At 40.2% G+C, this 22478-nt stretch overlaps 1 protein-coding gene across 2 annotated transcripts in view; it reads left to right on the top strand.

Annotated features, from left to right (window-relative positions):
- MPPED1 (metallophosphoesterase domain containing 1) overlaps window positions 1-22478 on the top strand; it is an 89398-nt gene that overhangs the window by 21482 nt on the left and 45438 nt on the right. For both annotated transcript variants that reach the window (XM_075899509.2, XM_089770073.1), the window contains one exon: window positions 4636-4817. In XM_075899509.2, the coding sequence (XP_075755624.1) occupies window positions 4636-4817 (182 nt within the window). The remainder of the gene's footprint in view (window positions 1-4635; window positions 4818-22478) is intronic.

Below are 22478 nucleotides of genomic sequence, written 5' to 3' on the forward strand. Positions count from 1 at the left end.
AAGCCATTACAAGTAAATTAAGTGTATTAATCCATTACACAATATTTTATAGAAAATCAAAATGTAACATATTTTACTCTATTCTTTAAAAAGAGAATTAATCTTGCATTTTGATCAGAGAACTGATTTTCATTAAAAAAACTTTGCATTTTAGCAGGACTGAATAAATTGGCTTACTTTCATTCACTACTTTTAATACATTTTGGTAATTTCTAATCACAAGGAATGAATCATTTAAAAACAACAGAGTGGATGATATATATCTTTTCAGTAATACTTTACAAACATATTGTGGTACAAATTTTACACCGTGGAAAGGAAATCGAAAGGCTAATGTGGACTCATGCCTGCATGTGGGTGGAGTTAGAATATGTAAACAACCACTCTCAGGAAGAGGTTTTTATTATATATGCCAATCACAATAGGGTTCTGACCCCTTGTTGGGGCTTTTAGGTGATAATCCAATACACATAATAAATAGAACAAATATAGTATCTGCATTAGGGAACATCTTTTGTTTGCAGAGCTAGCAAATGGTAACAGAAAACAAACAAATAAAATATTGATTCACAAATATTTTGGCAAACAGAAGTGCCAAGTTCAGATCTCTGAGATTTGTGGGGCATGTTATTCATTATTTGTGAGTATTCAGACATCCCCTGGGTATTCAAGTATATGTTTGGCAATCCCCAAAGTTGCATGAATGAGTTTTCATCACAGAATTTGGGGTGGAAATTAGTTATTCATTATTAGCCATTTGCTACACATTATTCTCTTGTTTAATATTGCCATCACCCTGCCAATGAGTGAATACAGTAGCATGTGACTTTGCTGATCCACCACACAACACAGAGAATGCTCTAAAGGGAGCCGTTCACAAACATGCCATTCTCTGAAAATTGTTCCCAAAAACTGTTCATCATTCATGAATAATAAATGCACTTGAAAAAAATTAATGAACACCAGAAAATGGGCTAAGCTGTAACAAATAATATTTGTAACAGTAGTTTGACCAACTCTATTTGTCTAGACAGTAGAAATATTGAAGCATTTTTGTGAATACCCACGGTATTTATATTGCTCTTGGTTTTTATAAATTAACAGAATGGTTGCAAAGAAAGAAGAAATGTAGGCTGTCTATACTACAGAGTTTTTTCCAGGATACCGGAGGTACCCCAGAAAAACACTGCCACGTCCAGGGAATGTGTCTGCTTTTTCAGATCAGTTTCCAAAAAAGCGGATGCATTCTTTTGGAAGCCCTCTATTCCTCATTTTATGAGGAATAAGGGCTTTTCCGAAAGAGGAGGTTTTTCCTCACATTTGGCCCCATGCAGATGGGCCGAATGTCAGAAGAGCCTCTTCTGAAAAAAGAATTGGAAAAAGGTATGCAACTTGCGGTTCACAATTTGCGTATCTTTTTCCAAAAAAGAACTACAGTGTAGACATAGCCGTAATCTTGCATCTTCTTTATTCCTATAAATATTATGAATGAAATCCTGGTCCCATTTAAGTCAATGGTAGCTGTTGTATAGATTTCAGTAGGACCAGGATTTCATCCTGTTTGTGAATTATATGCTTGCAAAATCCCAAATTTAGTGATGTTACAAATGATCATGAATAAACCCCATATAAAACTTACTCTCCCCCCAAAAAAAATTTGGCCTAAACTCCTTTCTCCTCCATGCTTTTATCCATTTTCCAAAGGCCTTTCTGACATCAGCCTCACAGCTAGTACATGTTTTTTCTGGTCCTCAGTACTGTTTTGCACTCCTTGTCCTGCTTTAACTTGCACCTACATCCAAAAGTATTCCCAACCTCTCACAGCATTTTCCTGGCTCCATTTTTGTCTTTCTTGTTTCTTTGTTGCTGAGGTGCTTTGGGATACCACACTTTTATGATAATTATCACCTACTGTTTGTTAAGCACTGATAATATAATCAGAGCTGTAGAAGACACACCTGGGCTACATCTAGACTGGCCCCTTCTTCGGAAGAGGCATGCTAATTTCTAACTTTGGAATAGGGAAATGCGCGGGGGATTTAAATATCCCCCGCGGGATTTAAATAAACATGGCCGCCGCTTTTTTTCCGGCTTGGGGAAAAGGCGGAAAAGAGCGTTTAGACTGGCGTGATCCTCCGGAATAAAGCCCTTTTCCGGAGGATCTCTTATTCCTACTTGCAAGGAATACTTATTTAAATCCCGCGGGGGATATTTAAATCCCCCACGCATTTCCCTATTCCAAAGTTAGAAATTAGCATGCCTCTTCCGAAGAAGGGGCCAGTCTAGACATAGCCATCTTGACAGTTATGCCCTGAAGATTTAAGGTCTTGATCCTGACTGTATGTAGGCAAACTTCTGCTCCTATTTGAAACCCCATGGAAGCTCTGCGTATGAACCAACCTCCAGCAACAATTGTTGTCCTGAAATTGTAGCTTTGCTCTCCAATTTATATGTAGGTTTATATGTTATTTTTAAAAGGTGGCATAGACTATAAGGACTCCATTTTTTTTTGCATTATTCACAGTGCAGACAGTTCATTGTACCTCAGTGGGGGCTACTCAAGGACATCCCATTCAGGCCTTAGGAAACTGTGTTCTAGAGTATAATTAAATGTGTTTGTGACACCTGACATACATGTACACTACTGCAGGCCTGACCTTAGGGCAAGGCGAGCAAAGCGGTTACCTTGAGTGTCATGGCTTCAGGGCCCTGCACTGCAATTGACAGCTGTTTCAGTGTGAGTCAGGGGGCTAATTCAGCCTCAGAAGAAATGCCTTAGACAGTGAAAGAGCCCGATTCCTGTTGAGGGATGCCTGGCTCTGGAACACTAGCTGCAACACTAGCGGTGGTGATTGGCCCGACAGCTCCTGCACTACCCAATGGGGGCCCAGGCTTAGGTTTAAAGCCCTGCTGGAGCCCACACTCCCTTCTGTCTGCTCCCGCAGCCTGGGGCATGCCTCCCTCCACCTGCTGCTCCTGGCCCTCGCCTCCGGCTGCTGCTGCTTGCTACCCAGCCCAGGTGAGTGGGGCTGGGCTAAGCTGGGCTGGCTCCTATGACTGAGCAAAACTTACCTGGGGCTTGAGGGCAGGTGGTCCTGGGAGGGGAGCTTCCTGCTCTGGCCCCTGCAGCAGGGTGGGGGCAGTTCCTTCCCGACCCACTCTCTGGGGCTCTGCCTGCACCATGGCGTCCACAGTCTGGGCCCCACTTTCAACGTACGCCTCTGGCCCCACAAACTCTTTGGCCAGGCCTGCACTACTGTACTGGAAATGAGGTCCACCCATCTTTAATGTGTGCATTGTTTCTGTGACATTGTGGTCTGCAGTTCATTTATTTATCATATTTATTTATACCCAATAATTTTTTGGTGCTTTGTACAATGTTTCAAATAAATACATTCCTTGCAGAGCTGTGTGAATCAGAAAAATGCTTCATAAAATAAAGTTCTGAATTCTGCACAAGGAAAAGCATGTGCATTGTGTACTGCATACATTGCCATTGCAGCTGTGGTACAGTTACACGTACATGCTTCTATATATTGTAATGAAATGTGTTTAGGGTGAAGGCATTTAATGAGTTGCAAATAAGTTTATTTCATACCGCAGATTTGTGTTCTCTGTCTTCCTTACCTAAATCACGAGGAAGCTTCACAAAAGTGGGTCAGATAATTTATTTTCTTCAGGGTTGAGTCTTGAAATTGGGCACTATTCAATGCAGCACCTCCCCTTACTGCATCTGATTTTACTTAGTATAATTAAGCCCCCAAATTTGCCACAATTGTCCTGACAATAGTAAGGTTATAATATGCATTTGCAGCAGGCGTCAATAGAGTTCTTATCTACTGGTGCATTAACACACTGTGCTGTATCTCCAAAAATGTGTTAATTAAATTTGTTGGAAAAAAATGATTAGAAAAATGCATTTAAATGTATTTATATATGTGATAACTTGCTTTTCTCAAGCAATCTTTTCTCGCTTTTTTCATGTGCAATCTTTAACAATGAACATAGAATGGTATTCTTATTTTGAAATTGGAAATGCCTTTGTTTTATTTGTAAGTATCTGAAATATGAAAATAACTCTGAAACAATACCTTTTCCATTATGTCTTTAAAATAATACATCTATCCAGGCAATATTGAAGGCACTATTATATGAACTCCAAAATTCTTACACTGCCAGTTAATTCTGTAACAAAAGACAGGATGATACAGCACTTTAAAGACTAACAAGATGGTTTATTAGGTGATGAGCTTTCATAGGCCAGACCCACTTCCTCAGATCAAATTGTGGAAGAAAATTGGCATGACCATATACACCAAAGGGATACAATTTTCTTCCACAATTTGATCTGAGGAAGTGGGTCTGGCCCACAAAAGCTCATCACCTAATAAACCATCTTGTTAGTCTTTAAAGTGCTGCATCTTCCTGTCTTTTGTTTCAGCAAGACCAGACTAACACGGCTACATCTCTGTTGTTAATTCTGTGAGTTTCTTCTAAGAAGTGACTTTCATTATACAAATCCAGAATAGTATCATCTTTACTAAGAGTGAAAATTGTATGAATTGCGAAGTATATACTAAAAAGGTTATGTAGTCAACTCTATTTAATAACCTTCTCATGATGCTTTTCCCATAGGGTGGATCCTGTGCCCCATGATGCTCCCAAACCTCCAGGATATACCCGGTTTGTCTGTATTTCTGATACTCACTCAAGAACTGATCCAATCCAAATGCCCTATGGAGATGTTTTAATACATGCTGGTGACTTCACTGAACTGGGACTTCCTAGCGAAGTTAAAAAATTCAATGAATGGTTAGGTAAGTATCAGGTTACATGTCATTTTGGAAGTAAACGTGACATAATGAATGTGTTAACCCTCTCTGCTTCCTAGTAAAACATTATGCACTTAGGCATGATGAATATTAATTTAGCTTTGTGTTTGAAAGGTAACATTTAGAATTTGAATTTTTAAAAATATTTGTGTTCTTTTCAGCTGAGCAAATGAGATTTGTGTGACCATTCATCCATTCTGCCTTTTCACACTTAAGTGGGGTGGGGAATGTACAATAAGCGGCTTTGAACATTAGCTGCAATTTAAGTCAGTGGGCCTTTTATGATTTGCATAAGAATTATTGTGTACATTGTGTTATGGCTTTCCTTCTCCGTAAAAAGTTGTGGCGAGAAAAGCATTTGTCTGTTTAATACTGGAGGCTGATAGTTTTGCTGTCTGAGGCTCAGCTGCACCGGAGCGATGAATTCCAAACAAAGCAAAACGCCTGTCTGTGGTTGTTGTCTTGGATGTGGCAGACCAGATGTAGGTGCCTTCTGTGGGCAACTGTTGGCATTGATAGCAGAAATTCTGTTCCACTGGGCAGGCAAGTGGTGATTTGCATGCACTTTTACCATGTTATGTATGTGCTTTAAACAATTGCAGTTGAAATTGGAAAGAGAATGCTGCTTCCAGAAAAAAATCATGGTCTATGTCCCTGCAATACTGATACCTGCTTTAGCATAAACACAAATTCCTGTTTCTGGTATTGGTTTATCAGATACCTGTAAGTAGGGTTAAAAAAAAAACTTCTGCAAGAAGTACACATTTAAAGGGTGGAGCTTTTTTCATTAATTTATATATTCCTGTGTTTTCCTTTCTTTTTAGCTATATGCTATGGAATTTCCTGATGTGGAATTGGCTAGGAGCAGCACAAAGCTGACAGAAGCACAGAGACTGATATGCAATGTGAAAAATGTCAGGCCTTTCCAATTTAAAAAAAAAATTGCAAGCAAGCCTTTGCTCTAATTTTGGCAGGTTCCTGTCAATAAATATTATTTTGACTTTGGAAGCCCAATATTATGCCTCACATAAAATAAGGGGGGAAAGTTATGATGCTTTAATGTAGAAACATACACACAAAAACATTTTCAGTGAAATCTGTAACAGTACATTCTACTCAATCTTTTTGTGCCCTGTCATTATAGGACAATAGGACCCTCTGACAATACTAAGCAATCTTCAATTCTACTCTAAGTCTTTACACTGTATTGCAATATTGTACAAATATTAGAGCACAAAAACTATTCCAAACACCATGGTTATCTTCTTTTCACAAAATCAATATTTATCCAGTAGTGTGGAAGGGAAGCGATATTAGAGCATTGTTAGTCAGCAGGGAAATGGGCTTCAAGTCTTGGTTGCTGCTGAGCTCCTGTATACCTTACAGACGGCTTGGCTTCCTACATGCTATTGTCCCAGCTGTGAACAGCAGAAGTCCTCAAGCTGAAATCCACTCAGTTATAGGTTATGGGTGTGGGAGGTGCTGGCAGAGCCTTTTTTTCAAGCTGGGCTCGTGAATGGAATTGTTTTTCTCTTTGCTCCAAAATACTCTGAGAATTTGTTGATCCTTAGGGCTTGCTGCTAAATCAATTTCTCTGAATTGTCATTTGGGGGAAGATGGAGGTATGTGGAACATGGGATTTCAGCTGTAGGAGTTGGGGGGTGTTTGTTTTTTGCAGGATTTGGGGGTCTGGAATGAGAATGTTTAGCTTTTTATGCTTATGATGATGGTTTTGTTGCTGAAGGGACTGGTTTTGTTTTCTGGGTTTATATTCTAAATCTCTGTCCAGGTATCTAGAGAGTTTTAATAGGTGGGGTTTTATGTGTTTTTGTTTAAACAAAGTAAAAAAAAGTTCATTTTCTTTGAACTTTGCCTTTCTTATTGACTAAAATATCTAGAATCATTAGAGCCTCTTCCTTCCCCAACCACCTCCTTCTCTTCCTTTTCGCTCTTTGCCTGGGATCTTGCTAATTTCTTCAAAAAAATTGACACCATCTGGCAAAAGCTTTCACCCTCTGTTTACATCCTTTTTTGCTTCCTCCCAGACTGCATTCTCTCCTTCATCCTAGTCTCAGCTCTCCCTTTCCTCTTCCTTATCTTAATTTTGTATCTGTTTTGGCTCCATCCCTTCAGCCTTCAAACAAACAGTGGTTTCCTCAACCGTTAGAAACCCTTCCTGTGTTCACCTTCCTTTTAAACTACTGCTCAGTGTCCCTCCTCCTCTTCATGTCCAGATTTCTTGGGTGCAATGCTGACTGCCAGCCTTCGTCAATTTCTTCTCTCATACTCGCTTGGCTCTCCAGCATTCAAGTTTCTGCTATATCTTCCTCTCAACCTAATGGACCTTTCCGAGGTCACCTGGACAGATTCTGTGGCTTCTTGTCCATTTTCCTTCTCCATGTTAAATTAAGGCTATGTCTAGATTACAGGCTTCTTTCGGAAGAAGCTTTTCCAGGAGAGAGCTTCTGAAAAAACTTCTTCCGAAAGAGAGCGTCTACACTGCCCAAGCGCATCTGCTTTTTTGAAAGATAGCATCTACACTGAATGGACGCTATCTCACATTTCAGCTGTGATTACAGTGGACAGAGTGACCACCAGGACACCTGTGCTTTTTCCTCTTTCCTCTTCTTTTGAAAGAACTCCCTCTTCCCTGTCCACACACACCTTTTTCCGAAAGAACTCTTTTGGAAAAAGGCTTTTTCCTCGTAGAAAGAGGTTTATCAATGTCAGAAAACCCTCTCTGTTCTTTTGATTTTTTTCAAAAGAACGTGATTGCAGTGTGGACCAAAGTAAAGTTTTTTCGGAAAAATAGCCATTTTTCTGAAAAAACTGCACTGTAGACATACCCTAAGTCTCCCTGTCTTTGAAGTCAAGTATATTTTACTTTAAAAGCACTGTCTTCAATAGAACTTAAGTGAATGCTTAAGGTTGAACATGTGCTTAAGTGCCATGCAAAATAGGGCAAACCTAACACTCTTTGGCTGCGTCTAGACTAGCATGATGTTCCACAAATGCTTTTAACGGAAAAGTTTTTCCGGTAAAAGCATTTGCGGAAAAGAGCGTCTAGATTGGCACGGATGCTTTTGTGCAAAAGCACTTTTTGCGGAAAAGTGTCCGTGCCAATCTAGACGCAGTTTTGCGCAAGAAAGCCCCAATCGCCATTTTTGCCATCGGGGCTTTTTTGCGCAGAACAGTTTTTACCTGTCTACACTGGCCCTCTTGTGCAAAAGCATTTGCGCAAGAGGGCTTTTTCCCGAGCTGGAGCAGCATAGCATTTGCTCAAGAACACTGACAATCTTACATGAGATCGTCAGTGTTCTTGCGCAAATTCAAGCGGCCAGTGTAGACAGCTGGCAAGTTTTTCCGCAAAAGCAACTGCTTTTGCGGAAAAACTTGCCAGTCTAGATGCAGCCTCCCTGTTTTATTTCAAACCTGGCTTTTTTTTTCTGATTTGTCCTCTCATACAGTTACTGCTGTTAGTTTCCTCTTTGTCCCAATTTCTTCCATGAACTCCTGTTTTTTGAAACATTGTGCCCAAAGTGCATTTGGAACAGATTATGTTGTTGGGTCCCAAGACCATGGAGTCTTCAGATGCCATCATATGGAATGGGTTGGGAGTTAACTTGAGTATATGCTAGATTTTCAGTAGGCCCCACATACTGATATCACTTGAAGCATTTGAAAATAACCCAAAACTGTTTTCCCAAGACATTTATCAATATAAAATGCAGGATGGTTAAGTTGGATTTTATGCCTGAATACTATGGACACTCTGTACACTCAATCCTCTCACTACAGTTATTTTATTACTTTTGTAGCTGATAACCAAAAACGCACAAGGTACTTAGTAGAACAAATACAAGAACATTGTCTTGGCCCTACGCTGTCATCAAATTATGCATGCAACTCCCCGCCCCATACATTCTTTAATGATAGCACTGGAAATAGTCTGTGTGGTTCAGCAGCCTTTGTGGCTTGCTTTGCTCCAACCTGAAGGAATGTTTCTAAATGTTATATACTCCAAGGCCCTAGTGCACACCATGGCTCTGAGTTACACAAATGGAATTTGTGCTAAATACTCAATCTGACGCTCCAGTTCTACATCCTCTTTTCTGAATATCTATGTGGAGCAATATAATCTTGTATGTAGACTTAGATTACTTTATTATGCTACACATTTTCTAATGTTCCTAACTTCATTATTTCTGAATGGTATTTCCTCAATTGTGTCAAAGTGATTCTTCTTTTTTTGAGGAATCAGTTCATGTCAAATGTGAAGCAAAGCCAGCGTAGAGTTACAGTGCAAAAATGAGACATGTGGAACATTCTGTCAGGAATAAAATGGTGGTTTTCATTATTTTCAAATAGCAAAAATTGCGAAGCAGAATTTTAGCAAACTTCTCAACTCAAATTCTCTTCAGCGTTATGATTTGCCATATGAAATTTCACCACAAAATGTCAAATTTTCCCCCCAGAAAATTGAAATCACCTAAAAACAGTTTTCAAATAGAAATGCCTATTTGCATAGAAATATACCAATATTCTTCCCAGATATAATCACACACTGTTTATGATTGTTATAGCATTGATGTTTATATAAAAATCAGCTAAATTCATTAAAATCAGTCAGTTTCTTTGTTGTTATAAGACACAAATCTCCATCAAAGAAAACAATCTTAGTTTTAGGTCCTTTCTAACATGGAGACTTATGCAGTGATGATAAATATTGTTTTCATTCTTGTTTTAACAGGTACTGTATATTTTAGAGTGCAATAATCTTCATATTTAAGACAGTTTAGAATGGTAGCAAGCTAGAAAGAAATTCATTCTTCTGAGCCGCAAAAAAAAAAAAATTAGAATTTACAAAGTGTAGTCTTGCCATTTTGACCATCAGTAATTATACTATTTTTATGTTAATGTAGAAACCCCTTGAAAGGGGTGTTTAAGTACTAATTATCTATTTACAAAAGAATGGCTTTGGAAATGCAGCGAGAAACCCTGAGCTGTATAGGGATTTAGAACAGATGTCATTTTTAAAGGACTGGGCATTCCAAAAAAATAAAAAGTTGGTTTTCATCACACTTATTTAATATAGTGTCCCAAATTCTTGGCTACAGCTGTGGATCACACAGCAGAGAGCAGAAGAAAAAGCATGCAAAGATGAATGTATAGAGCTCTCACAGTCCTGGGATTATGCCAGTCCTCTGGCTTAATTTAGGGCAGCCGGAGGACTTCTGTAAATTACACTAGCTGCCAGTAACCTCAGGGGCCAATGAGGCATCTGGGGATCACCTAAGTGTATGGAAGCTGAGCTATATCACCTTTCCACCAGCCACACCTCCTGTGCTGGTGACAGGGAATGTATGATGTAGGTGTTGCTATGGTAGAGGATCTCCTCTGCTACAGCTAGTCATCCTCCCAAGGATGGCTGCACCGGCGTTAGGGCCATTTTGTAGCATTGCAGCTTGAAATTCAGGTCTGTGCATTCGTCAGCCTGGGTAATGCTAAAGTCAAAATTATGGTTAGTCCTGTTGTAGGAACTGCGGAATGACTCCTGTTTCCATTTTCTCCCTGTCCTTTTGTCTAAAAATGGGTTTGATCATCTGATTCTGGACTCATGAGTTTTAACCCAGTACTTAGCTCTCTTGGCTTCAGTGGAGTTTCTCTTGAAGGCACTGGGGTCTGGAGATACAAAGGCAGGATTGGAAGACAAGAGGTCTTTGGCTTTTGGCAAGATTTTTCATGAAGGGAGTTAAGCACGCAAATCCCATCCTGTAGGAACTGAGCATCTAAATCTATTAGACACCTTTAAAAGTCACAGCCTCTCTCTTGTTTCAGAGGGATAATACAAGGAATGTTAAAATGCATGTAAATGATTAACCATGTAACCGCTGAAAATTATACATGGGGCGGCAGCCAATTCCTTGGGAACTGGTGTGTACCAGGAGCTGGCTCCCAACAAGCACTGTCTCCCACCTGCCGCCTCGCTCCCAAGGAGCCAGCTGCTACCCCACGCTGCTGCCTTTGATACAGAGGCAGCTGCACGGGGTGGCAGGTGGCTCCCTGGAGCTGGTGCACACAGGGAGCTGGCTTTTAAGCACATACTGGCTCCTGCCAGCCACCCTGCTCTGTTTCCTCTTTATTAGAGGCAGCAGCATAGGGTGGCAGGCAGCTCCGCAGGAGTCAGACCAGGAGCCACATGTAATCATGTAGCAGTTTGCGTAATTGGTAAGCTCATACTTATTGGGCACTTGTTTACACGACTGTACTCTTACATCCCTAGATAAAACCATATGCCACACAGAAATGTTAATTAGTGACTATCTGTACAGTGCTTTGAACATGTACCATAAAGCATTATACGTAAACCTAAAACATTATTATTAGTGGTGTGCATATACTGACCTAGTACCTGCCTTTTTAAGTCTTCTCACCGAGAAGATGAACACTTGGAAACACTGAGGGATTACTTTGCAGGATCTGAATTGGAGTCAGTATCAAATTGTGATGAAATCCTTGTAGTAAGTGTGAAGTGATTTTTACTGTATCAGAGGCAGCAACGTGGTCAGGGGAAGCCAGTGCTCGCGGGGAGCTGGCTTTTAGGCAGAGCCAGAGGCAGCAGCATGCATACCAGCTCCCACCTCTTTCCCTCCACCATTGTCTCTGTATCAGGGGCAGCAGCATGGGGAAGAGGCAGCTCGAGGGGAGGGGGGACAGCTCCGCAGGAGCCGGGGCATGGGGAGCCATCTTAAAAGCTGGCTCCCCGTGAGCACCGACTCCCGCCTGCTCCCCCCCATGGTTGCATGTAACCATGAAGGTTAACTGATGAGCCCAGGCTCATCGATTAACCCTACAAACCTGTACACTATCACATCCCTAAGATATATAAGTTACAGAAGAATTTTTTAATCCCTATTAAGACTTGTTAAGGTTTTTTTTTTAAAGGTGGAAACGGGAATAGAATTTCATACTGTATCTTAAATATACAGAGATTTCTCTTAAAGGTTAAAATTCATCCAGTGGCTTAGGGGCTGAACTGTGCAGCACAAAGTCCTGTGCATTGGTTCTGCATAGGTGGAAGTGGTTTAAAGCAGGAACCAAGGAGCTGCAAGTGAAGGCACAAGGCTGAAAAGAGGTCCATTTTCCTTTAGATATAAATTTGTTCAGTTACTATACATGTAACAGAGTATCCTGGAATATATACTTGAATATTAGCAGATTTTTTTTCTAACATATGTTCCTAGTTTTATTTATCTATATCTATGTATTTAAAGGGTTCCCATTTTGCAAATGTAGCGGTGAAAAATAGTATATTTATTTGTTATTTTAGTGTTTGATTTAATTGCTGACTTTTATGTTGCAGAAATGGCTAGATCTAACAGTTTACAAATGACTTAAGGAGGAGTGTTGATTTACAATGTTATTCAAGATTATACACCATGCAAAAAAGTATGTTAATGTAAATTTTCCAGACATCAGCCAAGTGTTTAAACACAGAACTGTCAAAGAGATGCTAAAAAAGCAATCTGAGACTGTTATACAGTCTTTTTACTATATCACTCACTGCTGTATTCTAAAAGGTTGAAATGAGAGTGGGGAAAGCATTAAGTGGGCATTTATATGATTGTCACCGCTTTTAGAGAATACTAAAAATTCTGCTTAGCACAATACCGAGACACAAGCAAAGCACAGCTGCTGTTAGGAGTTTGCATATATCTTGTTGAAGCTGTATGGGGATGCAATTGTAAGTCTCTGTGTTGAGTTAAATGAAGTGGGTAAATGCTAAAGACTCCTAACAAGAAAAGTCTAGAATGTAAAAGCTATGCATTTGCTTTTGGATTATTTGCACTGTTTTATCTAATGTAAGGAAAAAAGAGCATTGCCAAAGGTTGATTCACCTTTAAATACATACAAAGTTCCTTTACAGATAACTCTGAAACAGTGAAATAGACTGAAAGTAATAGGAGTTTTTTTAGTATCTTCTAATATGCAGTCTGCATTTCATGTGACAGTGAAGCAGCATTTCAAGTTATTCTTTAAAAATTATCTTCCCTATAAAAGGGGCCCACTGTGGTTTGAAAATTGGGAATTGCTATAATAATTTTGTAATTGGCACTTAAAAATTAGATGTTCAGTTGATTTCCTTAATTAGTAATCTACTATAATGAAAGAAATAAACAAAAAGTGTTATTAGTTAATGAAATACATATACACAGAGAGTGAGAGAGAGCGTGACTCATAACCAGCGTTATGAACTGACCAGGCAACTACACACCTCATTTGGAGCCAGAAGTACACAAACAGGCAGTATCCGAAATAAAGAAAAAAATCTTTTACAGTACAATCCTGAAAAAAACAAAACAAAATGAGTAGTCCTATGGCACCTTAGCCCTGGTCTACTCTAGGGAGTTATTTATTTTGAAATAACAAGCAGAGCATCCACACTCCCAAGCCTGTTATTTTGAAATAACGGGTTGGTTATTTAGAAATAATAACTCTTACTTTCCATGAGGAATAACGCTTATTTCAAAATAGTTATTTCAAATTAGCGCTAGTGTGGATGTTCCACTGCTATTATTTCAAAATAACTACAGTACTCGCCAGAGTAATTCAAAGTAATTACTCCCAGGGCTTCCAGGAGCTCTAAGTCGAGGTAGCGCATCCACGTAAAGGGAGCCTGCCTCGGACTAATTTCTAGGCTTCCCTGTGGCCTGGACACGCTATTTTGAAATAGTTCTTACAGGAGTTATTATTTTGAAATAATTTCCTAATGTAGGCATACCCATAGAGACTAACAAAAATATATAGTATCATGAGGTTTCATGGATAAAACCCATTTCATCAGATGAGCATAATACAGTACTCTGTTAAATGCAACCTAGTCAAAAGATAATGGTGGAAGTTGAAAAATGTTAAGATAGTTAAAAGCAGCATTTTTCTTCTGCATAATAAAGTTTAAATCGGTGTTCAGCAGTAAATTTTTGAAAGAACACCATAACATTTCAGAGTTATGGACAACCTCCACTCCTGAGATATTTGTAATTCTAAAGTTCTACTCTGTTATATTACCAAGACTGTTTACAATTTTTTATCTCAAAATGTCTAGAGGTCATTCGTGTGGTAAGGGAACGTGACAAAGTTTTATCAGCTACACATAAATCAAATATGCTCATCCAGATTTTTAGGTAACAAGATCCCCATAGTCTAGTAAATGGGAGGATTTGTAGTGATATCTATTTTTTTGTGTGAAGGAAAAGAAATGAGAAAAATGGGGGAGGGGGGAAGACACTTGATCTCTCATCTTCACCATCAACTAATGACATTGCATGTGGCTGGGGGAAAGGGAAGCATTGGGTCCCATTTTCCAGGGCTATGGCACTGGTAGTGACTTTAGAAGAAGATGGTCCAGGCTATGTCTACATTAAACTGATCTATCAGAAAAGGTACTCAAATTGCACTCCACAATTTGCGTACCATTTTCTGATTATTTTTTTGGAAGAGGCTTTTCCAAAATTTGACCCGTCTATACTGGGCCAAATTTCAGAAAAGCCTTCTCTTTTTGAAGAGCCCTTCTTCCTCGTGGGAGGAGGAAGACAGGGCTTCCAAAAAGCGCGTCCATCCTTCTGCAAAAAAAAAAAAAAAAGCAGAAGAGCAGACGCAATCTCTGGAGATACCCCGGAAAAACCCTGTAGTGTAGACATAGCGCCAGAGCCCTATAGCTAGAATTTGAATGGTTTGAAAATAAAATTTTCCATTTTTCATGACATTTCAACATTTAAAAAAATTATTCCAAATTGGATTAAAACTAAATATTATGGATATATATAGTGAACAGAAAAGTCTGGGTGGGGGTTTTTCTTAAATTTTCATTTAAGAAAAAATGAAATTTTGATTTTTTCCTGATGGGAAATGTGTCAAAAGTTAATATGATTTCATACAAAAATGGTGTAATTGAAAGAGTATTTTCAGATTGGAAAACCATTTTGAAAAAGGCAGTGTCTATACATAGAGTGCTGTAGTGATGTAGCTGAACCAATACATCACATGCGACTAAGACATTCAATGCCAATAGGAGAGTCCTTCTCATTGGCAAAAAAACCCCCACGTCTCTGAGTGGCAGAAGCTGGGTTGGCAGGAGAAGATCTTCTGCTGACATGGTGCTGTGTGCACAAGTACTTATGCTGGCAGAAGTTATGTAGCTCAGGGATGAGGGGGAGCTGGTGATTTATTCACACCCATCAGAACATAAAGTATGCCAGTGTATGCTGTAGTGTAGACATAGCCTAAAATTTTGCTACCAGCTCTAGCTAGAATTTTCCCTGCATGGTCTATTGTGTCTTCCAACAGGGGGGCAGCTTCACATGTACATCTTAGGAGAAGTCTGAGCATTAAATACATCTGTAAGGCGCACCAAACATGTATATGTTAGGTTATGGCATACCTGAATGGCATATCTGTTTCTTATGTGCTCTCATATGCCTTATACTCTCAATGGGAGCTATATTTTGTATTGAATCCATGTGCAGAATTCCCGTAAGAGCAGTATATGGTCTCAGATTTGTTTGCACACACACAACTGGTTCCTTTCCATCCCAGGTCTGCTGTGTCCCTGTTAGCAGAGCCAAACACTGACACCCACATGTTTAAAAACAGCTGGGTTATATGAAAAACATTTATTGCACTAAGTAGAACGTATAATTTCTTCCTATTTCATTTCTTCTCTGCAGTGCAGTTATTTGTTAAAGAAATAATGCATTCAATGATAATAACTTCTTGTTTCTCTCAAAGGTTGTGTCTCTGATTATGACAAACTCATTCACATCAGTTATTGTTGGAAATAGTGAAAAGGTTGTGTAATGGCATAATGAATCAGGTTCTACCCCATCATGGGGATGGATGGACTGGATGACCTCCTGAAGTCCCTTCCACTCCTGCATTGCTACAATCCATTAAAGCTTTTCACAATTGAGAAAATGGCATGCAAAATTTTCAATACATTTAAGATAAAGTTTAATTGTCAATTAATCTGTTGTACTCATAACTTTAAATGAGAATTTTTCTAATTATCAGCATTTCATTTTTTAAAGATTATTTTTATTGTTTTTTAGATAATCCTCATATATAATATCTAACTACATAAAAATAATACCAGTCAAGGAAAAGAAAAGAACCTTGTAACAAGATAATCCAGCCAACAATTTTAGGGACTTGCTTCAGGATAATTTACGTATTAAACATATGCAGGCAAGAAAGTTGCTGATTTAACATAATGGTTAATGTGCGAATATGTTGCACAATAGCGATCTTTGATGGCTGACGAGGACTCAGTCCTGCAGTATAGGGCATTCAAGAGGCATTCAGTATAGGGCTAAGCTTACATTGCCTGATTCTGTTCCTGCTAAAAATCAATGGGAGTTTTGCTATTGACTTCAAAGGTAGGAGCATCAGGCCCACAGAGCAAAGAAATCTGTACAGTGTACTGCTGTGAGAAAATCTCTGTATCTGCAGTAAACTGAGCACTGTTATGCAGTGAGTAGGATAAGATCAAGGCAGAAACGAACCATAGTAATAGAATACCATATTCTGTAGCCCTGAGAATCATCCAGTGCTTCTGTCTGTCATAGAATGTAACCACACTCCTATGGATTCAACCCTAGTCAATCAGATATAAATGAAGATCCTGATTTTTCAAAGACACGTGCACTTTAATTTACACCCCGTGAGTAATCAGCATGACAGATTAAGTACATTGATAAATCTTTGCAGGATTTGGGTTTAAAGATTTTGTTAGAAGGCAATAAAAATGTGAAAAAAACAGCTTTTTGTCTTTTTGTAAACAATGGCCTTCCTAATTTAAGTGAAAAGATGGTTTGAAGAGTAAGGCTATAGATAAGCAGGGGAAATAGATGTAGCAAGTTCCAGCTTGGTATATAATGAAAGAAAGAAAAAGCTGAGCTGCAAACTCATCAAAAACAGAGCTGTTAATTGAAAAGCTGACAGACCTGTAACTACAGCAGAGATTCTGGCCGCCACTATAATAAATGTAACTGTACGTTTAGAGTAATTTGCTAATTTGCCTAAGTAACACCCACAGACAGCAACATGACATAAATACATTAACGGAAGCAACAACTATAACCAGCTCATACAGGTTCTTGGCTAGTAGATGGATGGATCAGATGAGCTGGAAAAGAGTTAGAAAACAGAATAGAAATGGAATTGTTAACAAAACTATGTCATGCAATTTTCTTCAGTATTTGTCAAAGGCAATGGTAGTGCTGTATTGTACTTGTGAATGCCTAGACATGCTGTAGTACTTATGTTACATTATCATCCTCTGTGTATGTGTGTGATGTATGGACATGTGTTAGTCATTCTGCAGAATGTTAAGCACTTCAGAATTGGAAATAAAAATATTTTAATTTAAAAAAAATGCTTAAAATAACTAATTGACTCTCAGGCATTCATCATCTAAATGTACCAGAAAATCATAAATCAGAAAAGTGTTTCTGCTCAGGACTCTGCCATGAGGAATTGCATTTATGGTCCACAGGAAAGAATTGAATATTAATGTAATATAGGCAGAAAAACAGAGTACAGAACTTAGTTTTAATAGTAGCTCAGCATTCCAAAATTTACTAAAACCCAATATCATGGTATTCTATTTTTTAAGTTTCCCTTTCCCTCCCAAAACCAGAGGTAATACTAAGTCTAAATAGTAAGAATAAGATTTCTTTTAAAGAAAAACCAGAAGAATATATGAAGTTTAGCCAGGATTAAAAATACATCTGCTCTGAGAAGTGTGTGTGTGTGTGTGTGGGGGGGGGGGGGATCATTTCACCAAAGAGTGCTTTTATGGTATCAGCTTGCTTTCTATTCAGGGTCAAAATAGTAAAAGCTCTTGGCTCAGAGCAGAGGTTTAATAGGAGCAGGTCATCAGTATATGATGTGTAGCTGTGTTGGCTATGGGGGTTTGTCTAGACTACATGGCTCCGTCGACGGAGCCATGTAAACTAGTTTACCTGACAGTACACGAAGCGGGAATTTAAATAATCCCTGCTTCATTAAAATAAAAATGGCCACCGCGCTGTGCCAACAATCAGCTGATACGACACAGCGCTGCAGTCTAGACATGGATCGGTCGACAGGGGAAGCCTTTGTTGACCGCTCCCTTATGCCTCGTGAACGGAGCCATGTAGTCTAGACATACCCTGGGTGTTTGAAGGTAATGAGCCTCTTCCATATGTTTTCACTGCTATTTCCTGCACTGAGGGGCAAATCCTGCTCCCAGTACTACTGTTATGGAATGCTATGCTGCAGAGCTGGATCAAGCTCTTTTAAGCAGGCTTCAAGAGTCAGCACATAAAAGTGTTCATGCCAGGAGCACCATGAAACCTAGCTCTGTGGGACACCCAACATATCACTATGAAGTAGGGATATAGCATTGCATAAATGAGGGGATGATGGATCTTCCATTGGTCATCAGGTAGTGCACCATCTCTGGTCATTTTCCTGCTCTCCATCACCCTCCACTTATGTGGATCAGATACTGGCATTCCAGCCATGGAACAGCTTCACTGTCAGCCCAGGATCTGGAGGGGAAAAATCTTTCTGTCCCTATTATCTGAGGAGATGCTTTGTGTTCAGGAGTGGACTTGTAGCTAAGTGCTTGATTTCAACCACTATGTTCCCCCCACATCAGTGCCTGTATAGATAGGGCAAGTATATGGGGTATATTCTGTTGGTATTTATATGCTATGACACTCTCAGAATAGCTTTTTTTCCTAGGGTTTTTGTTGTTGTTGGGTGTGTGTGTGTGTGTGTGTGTGTGTTTTTGTATTGCTGGCCAACAACACTGACATCTGAACCTGCAGAGGTGATGTGAGGCATGGGAGGGGAAACCATGTGCTTTCCTCTCTCCCCTTCTTCCCCCCCTCACCGATTTCTGCCATCATGGAAATCAGGTTGAATGTAGCTGAGGGGAATGTGCCTGGGAGAGGGACCAGTTTATAGCTGTCCATAGGGCCCTGCCCAGAATAGAGAAGAGAAATGGAGCTGGCAGTACAGCTCTGCCAGAGGGTGTGTGGGGAAGCCCTTTGAGGCCAGCCCTTTCCTCATTCACACCCACAGTTGCCTGCTTGGCAGTAGATATCCAGAACCCACTGGGAAGGTGCTGCTGACTTGGAACCACTGCAGACGGCTCAAAGGTAGGGGGGAAAGGGTCTAGAGTAGGGCTGTCAAGCAGACCTCAGCAGTCCCCAGGCTCAGTGCAGCTGCCCCTTTGAAACACAGCAGCAGCATTTCAAAGAGACAGCACCACAGGAGCCTAGGAATCCCCAGCTGATCCTGGCTCTGTGCAGTGCTGCCGCTTTGAAAGGCCACCCCGGCCAGCTGATCCCAGGCTCCCATGGCACTGCAGCTGCCCCTTAGAAATGCCACGGCTAGGGACTCCAGCTGATCCTGGGCTCCCATAGTGCTGCCACTGCCCCTTTGAAATGCAGCGGTGGTGGCAGCAATTCCAAGGGGCTACACTGCATGGAGCCAGGGTCAGCTAGGGATTCCAGCTGATCCCGGGCTCCCGCGGTGATGCCTCTTTGAAACACTGGGGCAGCCTTTCAAAGGGTCAGCGGCATCTCTGCGGAGCCCAGGATCAGCTGGAGTCCCTAGCTGACTCTGGCTCTATGCAGCGCTGCCCCTTGGAAACACCAGGGCAGTGCTTCAAAGGGGCAGCACCGCACAGCTGACTCCTGGCGCTGCCCCTTTGAAATGCATCAGCAGTATTTCAAAGGGGCAGCGCTACCCAGAGCCCAGGGTCAGCTAGGGACTCCAGCTAATCCCAGGCTTTCATTGTACTGCCTCTTTGAAATGCCCTAGCACCTGTGATTAACGCATTAAAAAATTAATGTGTCAATTGTACTCTGCATTAATTGCATGCATTAACGTGCGTTAATTGACAGCCCTAGTCTAGAGGAACAGTGTGGCACAGTCACATGTCCCCCTCTCCCAAGTCTTTGTGACCACCACCATCACCATCAAGAGTTATGGGTCATCTATGCCACTCTGATAACTTTTCACCCCAGTCCTCCTCATTTTGCAGGTGTCAAATGCAATCTTGTGATATCTTGTGAGAAGTTGATGCTGTAGCTCATGGATCTCTAACATAAGACTCCCCTATGTCACTATGTTCTAACACCAAGAAAGCATTACAGCTCTTATTATTCTATGCTGATAAATGGTCATAGGGCTTGACATGAATTGTGTATGACCTAAATTCATTTCTAGGAGTTGCTTGTGAAACTTCTAGACAAGTGCTAGGATGTGGAACCTCGGGAATTAGGGGTTTCAAACTTGCCTTTCTGGAGGCCTCTCCTATTCCTTTGCTGGGTTAATTTCCACTGTCTGTGCCTTAAGAGTTATTGTTCTCTTAGGCTATTTCTGTACTTCAGCACTTGCTATTCTATGTCTTTTGAGAACACCCATTATTCTGAAATATAACAGGCTCGCTATTCCAATGTCCCTGTAAACCTCATCCCATGAGAAGTAAGGAACATTTAGGTATAGTGCTTTATTTTGAAATAAGTGCTGTGTAGACACTATAAATAAGCTGTTTCTAAATAAGATAAGCAATTTGCTTAGCTCAAATTGCGTATCTTATTTCGACCTACGTGTGTCGTGTAGACTCACCCTTAAATGCCCTCTGGGACATTGTCTTGGAGAGGAAATGTGGTAACCTTGCAGTTTGTGCTAAGAATATGGATGATGTTTGGTATGATCTCTACCTATGGAACATCAGACTAGGGCAATTTGCTTTTGTGACAGCTGTTGGACTCTACATATTGAGCTTTGGTAAGCCACACCTCTTTCCCCCCATTCCTATACAATCTGCATACAATCACCAGCTTTGTCTAACTGCTATTTTACTACCTATCAATGCTATGTGGGTGGATTTTATTCCTCATCCCACCCATGACAAATTTTATTGCGATTTATGTGCACGTGGTGATTGGTATCATCAGTTATTCTTGCTGTGAATTGGGCTCAGAGTCATCAGTGAAGTTTTATATAATGTTACCTTGTCACTTTTTTTGTAAATTAAAAACTGCTAGGTCTCTGTGGGTTTGGTTAACTACAACACATAGTTATCTACTATGTATTTGCCATGAAAGTCATTTATTTCCACAGAAACCACCATCATAAGCACAAAAAGTAATGTTAGCATATTCTGGCTTGAGGCAGCCTTATTCAAAGTGTTTTACTCTTCCTTTATCTTTTAGTCTTCTCTCTGTCCTCTTTAAGCACATTCAGAAAGTTCGTGTTAGGATCCCTCAGGTATGTTTGAGACTAGTGATCAGTGTTCTCTGTAAGCTGAGCATTTGGGCAGTTGCCCAGGAGAGATTCATGTGCCGCCCACCTGATTAGTAGAGTTCCCACGGCCGGCAGAATGTGTTTCTATTGGTGGTGCACATTCATAGATACCTTGGTGCACATAACAAAATGTATTCTGCATATGGGTGGAAAAAATTAGAGGGAACATTGCTAGTGATCCCTGCTTTCAAATTCAGGGTCCAACTGATAACCACATGTGGAGTTGGGTAGGAATTTTTCTGTTGTAGTGCTACTATTAGGGAGTGCGTGAGAGAGTTTGTAGGCCGTAAACTCAGGCATTCTTACATTCCTGTGGTGTATGCAGAGAGGATCAGCACTCAGAACTAGTTGCCAAGTATTATATTGAACACTCTTCCCTGTATGTCATGAGTTCACCGATTTGACTGTTATCTTGTCAGAATTCCTCATTGGAAGTGCTCACACAGTTTTCTTAGTAGGCAGAAGTTCTCTAGGCTACGTTGATCTTAGATTTTTGAAATGTTACTGTTGCAGCTTTGAGGGCAAGTGGTGCCACCTCCCATCTGTGGTTGTCTTAACCTCTTCCCCAAAATATGAGTTAAAGGAATAGGGGAAGGGCAAATTAGGCACAGATTCAAAGGATCCCAGTACCAATAGATAATCCTGAGTCCTCTTTTGATTGAAGGTTTGGGTTTTTGAATTATGTCGAAGGTGGTCTCTTATTCTGACACAAGCTTTGGACCAGTAGGGCCTCTTTACTATGAAGTTACATTTAAGCACTAGCAGGTTGCAAGAAATTTAGAGGTGGTGTTTATTTTAATAAGGGCTATGGTCAGTGGCTCTAAAACCCAAGCGCTTGTCTGAGAGTTTTTTTGTTATCATTACAAGTGGCAACTGTGACCAACAGAGGTGTGCATATTGTAATAGTTAGGATTTACTGGTGTGCTGTTTTGACAGGTTTTTTGCTTTGTTAATGATGATAACCATTTGGCTATGTGCGTGTGTGCCTATTTATGTGTGCCATGTTGACTTACGCAAGTATTCAACATAGCAGACTTTGAGGGAGCCCCCAAAGACCACAAAATTAGATAAGGATCTAAAGCACACAGCCAAGTTTATTGTTAAACGAAGTACAGTAGTAGTTGTTAGTAGTCTTTATCAAACCACTAAGCATATGTACCCCCTGACAATGGACACAGCTTAATTAGTGACATGGGATTTATTACTGCCCCCTAGGCCGAACAAAGACAGCTCCTTTAAAATATCACTTTATATATAGGTACAAACAAGTTACACATTACT

Source organism: Pelodiscus sinensis, chromosome 1 (genome assembly GCF_052426305.1).
Source record: "Pelodiscus sinensis isolate ZL-2025 chromosome 1, ASM5242630v1, whole genome shotgun sequence".
NCBI classification, from domain to species: Eukaryota; Metazoa; Chordata; order Testudines; family Trionychidae; genus Pelodiscus; species Pelodiscus sinensis.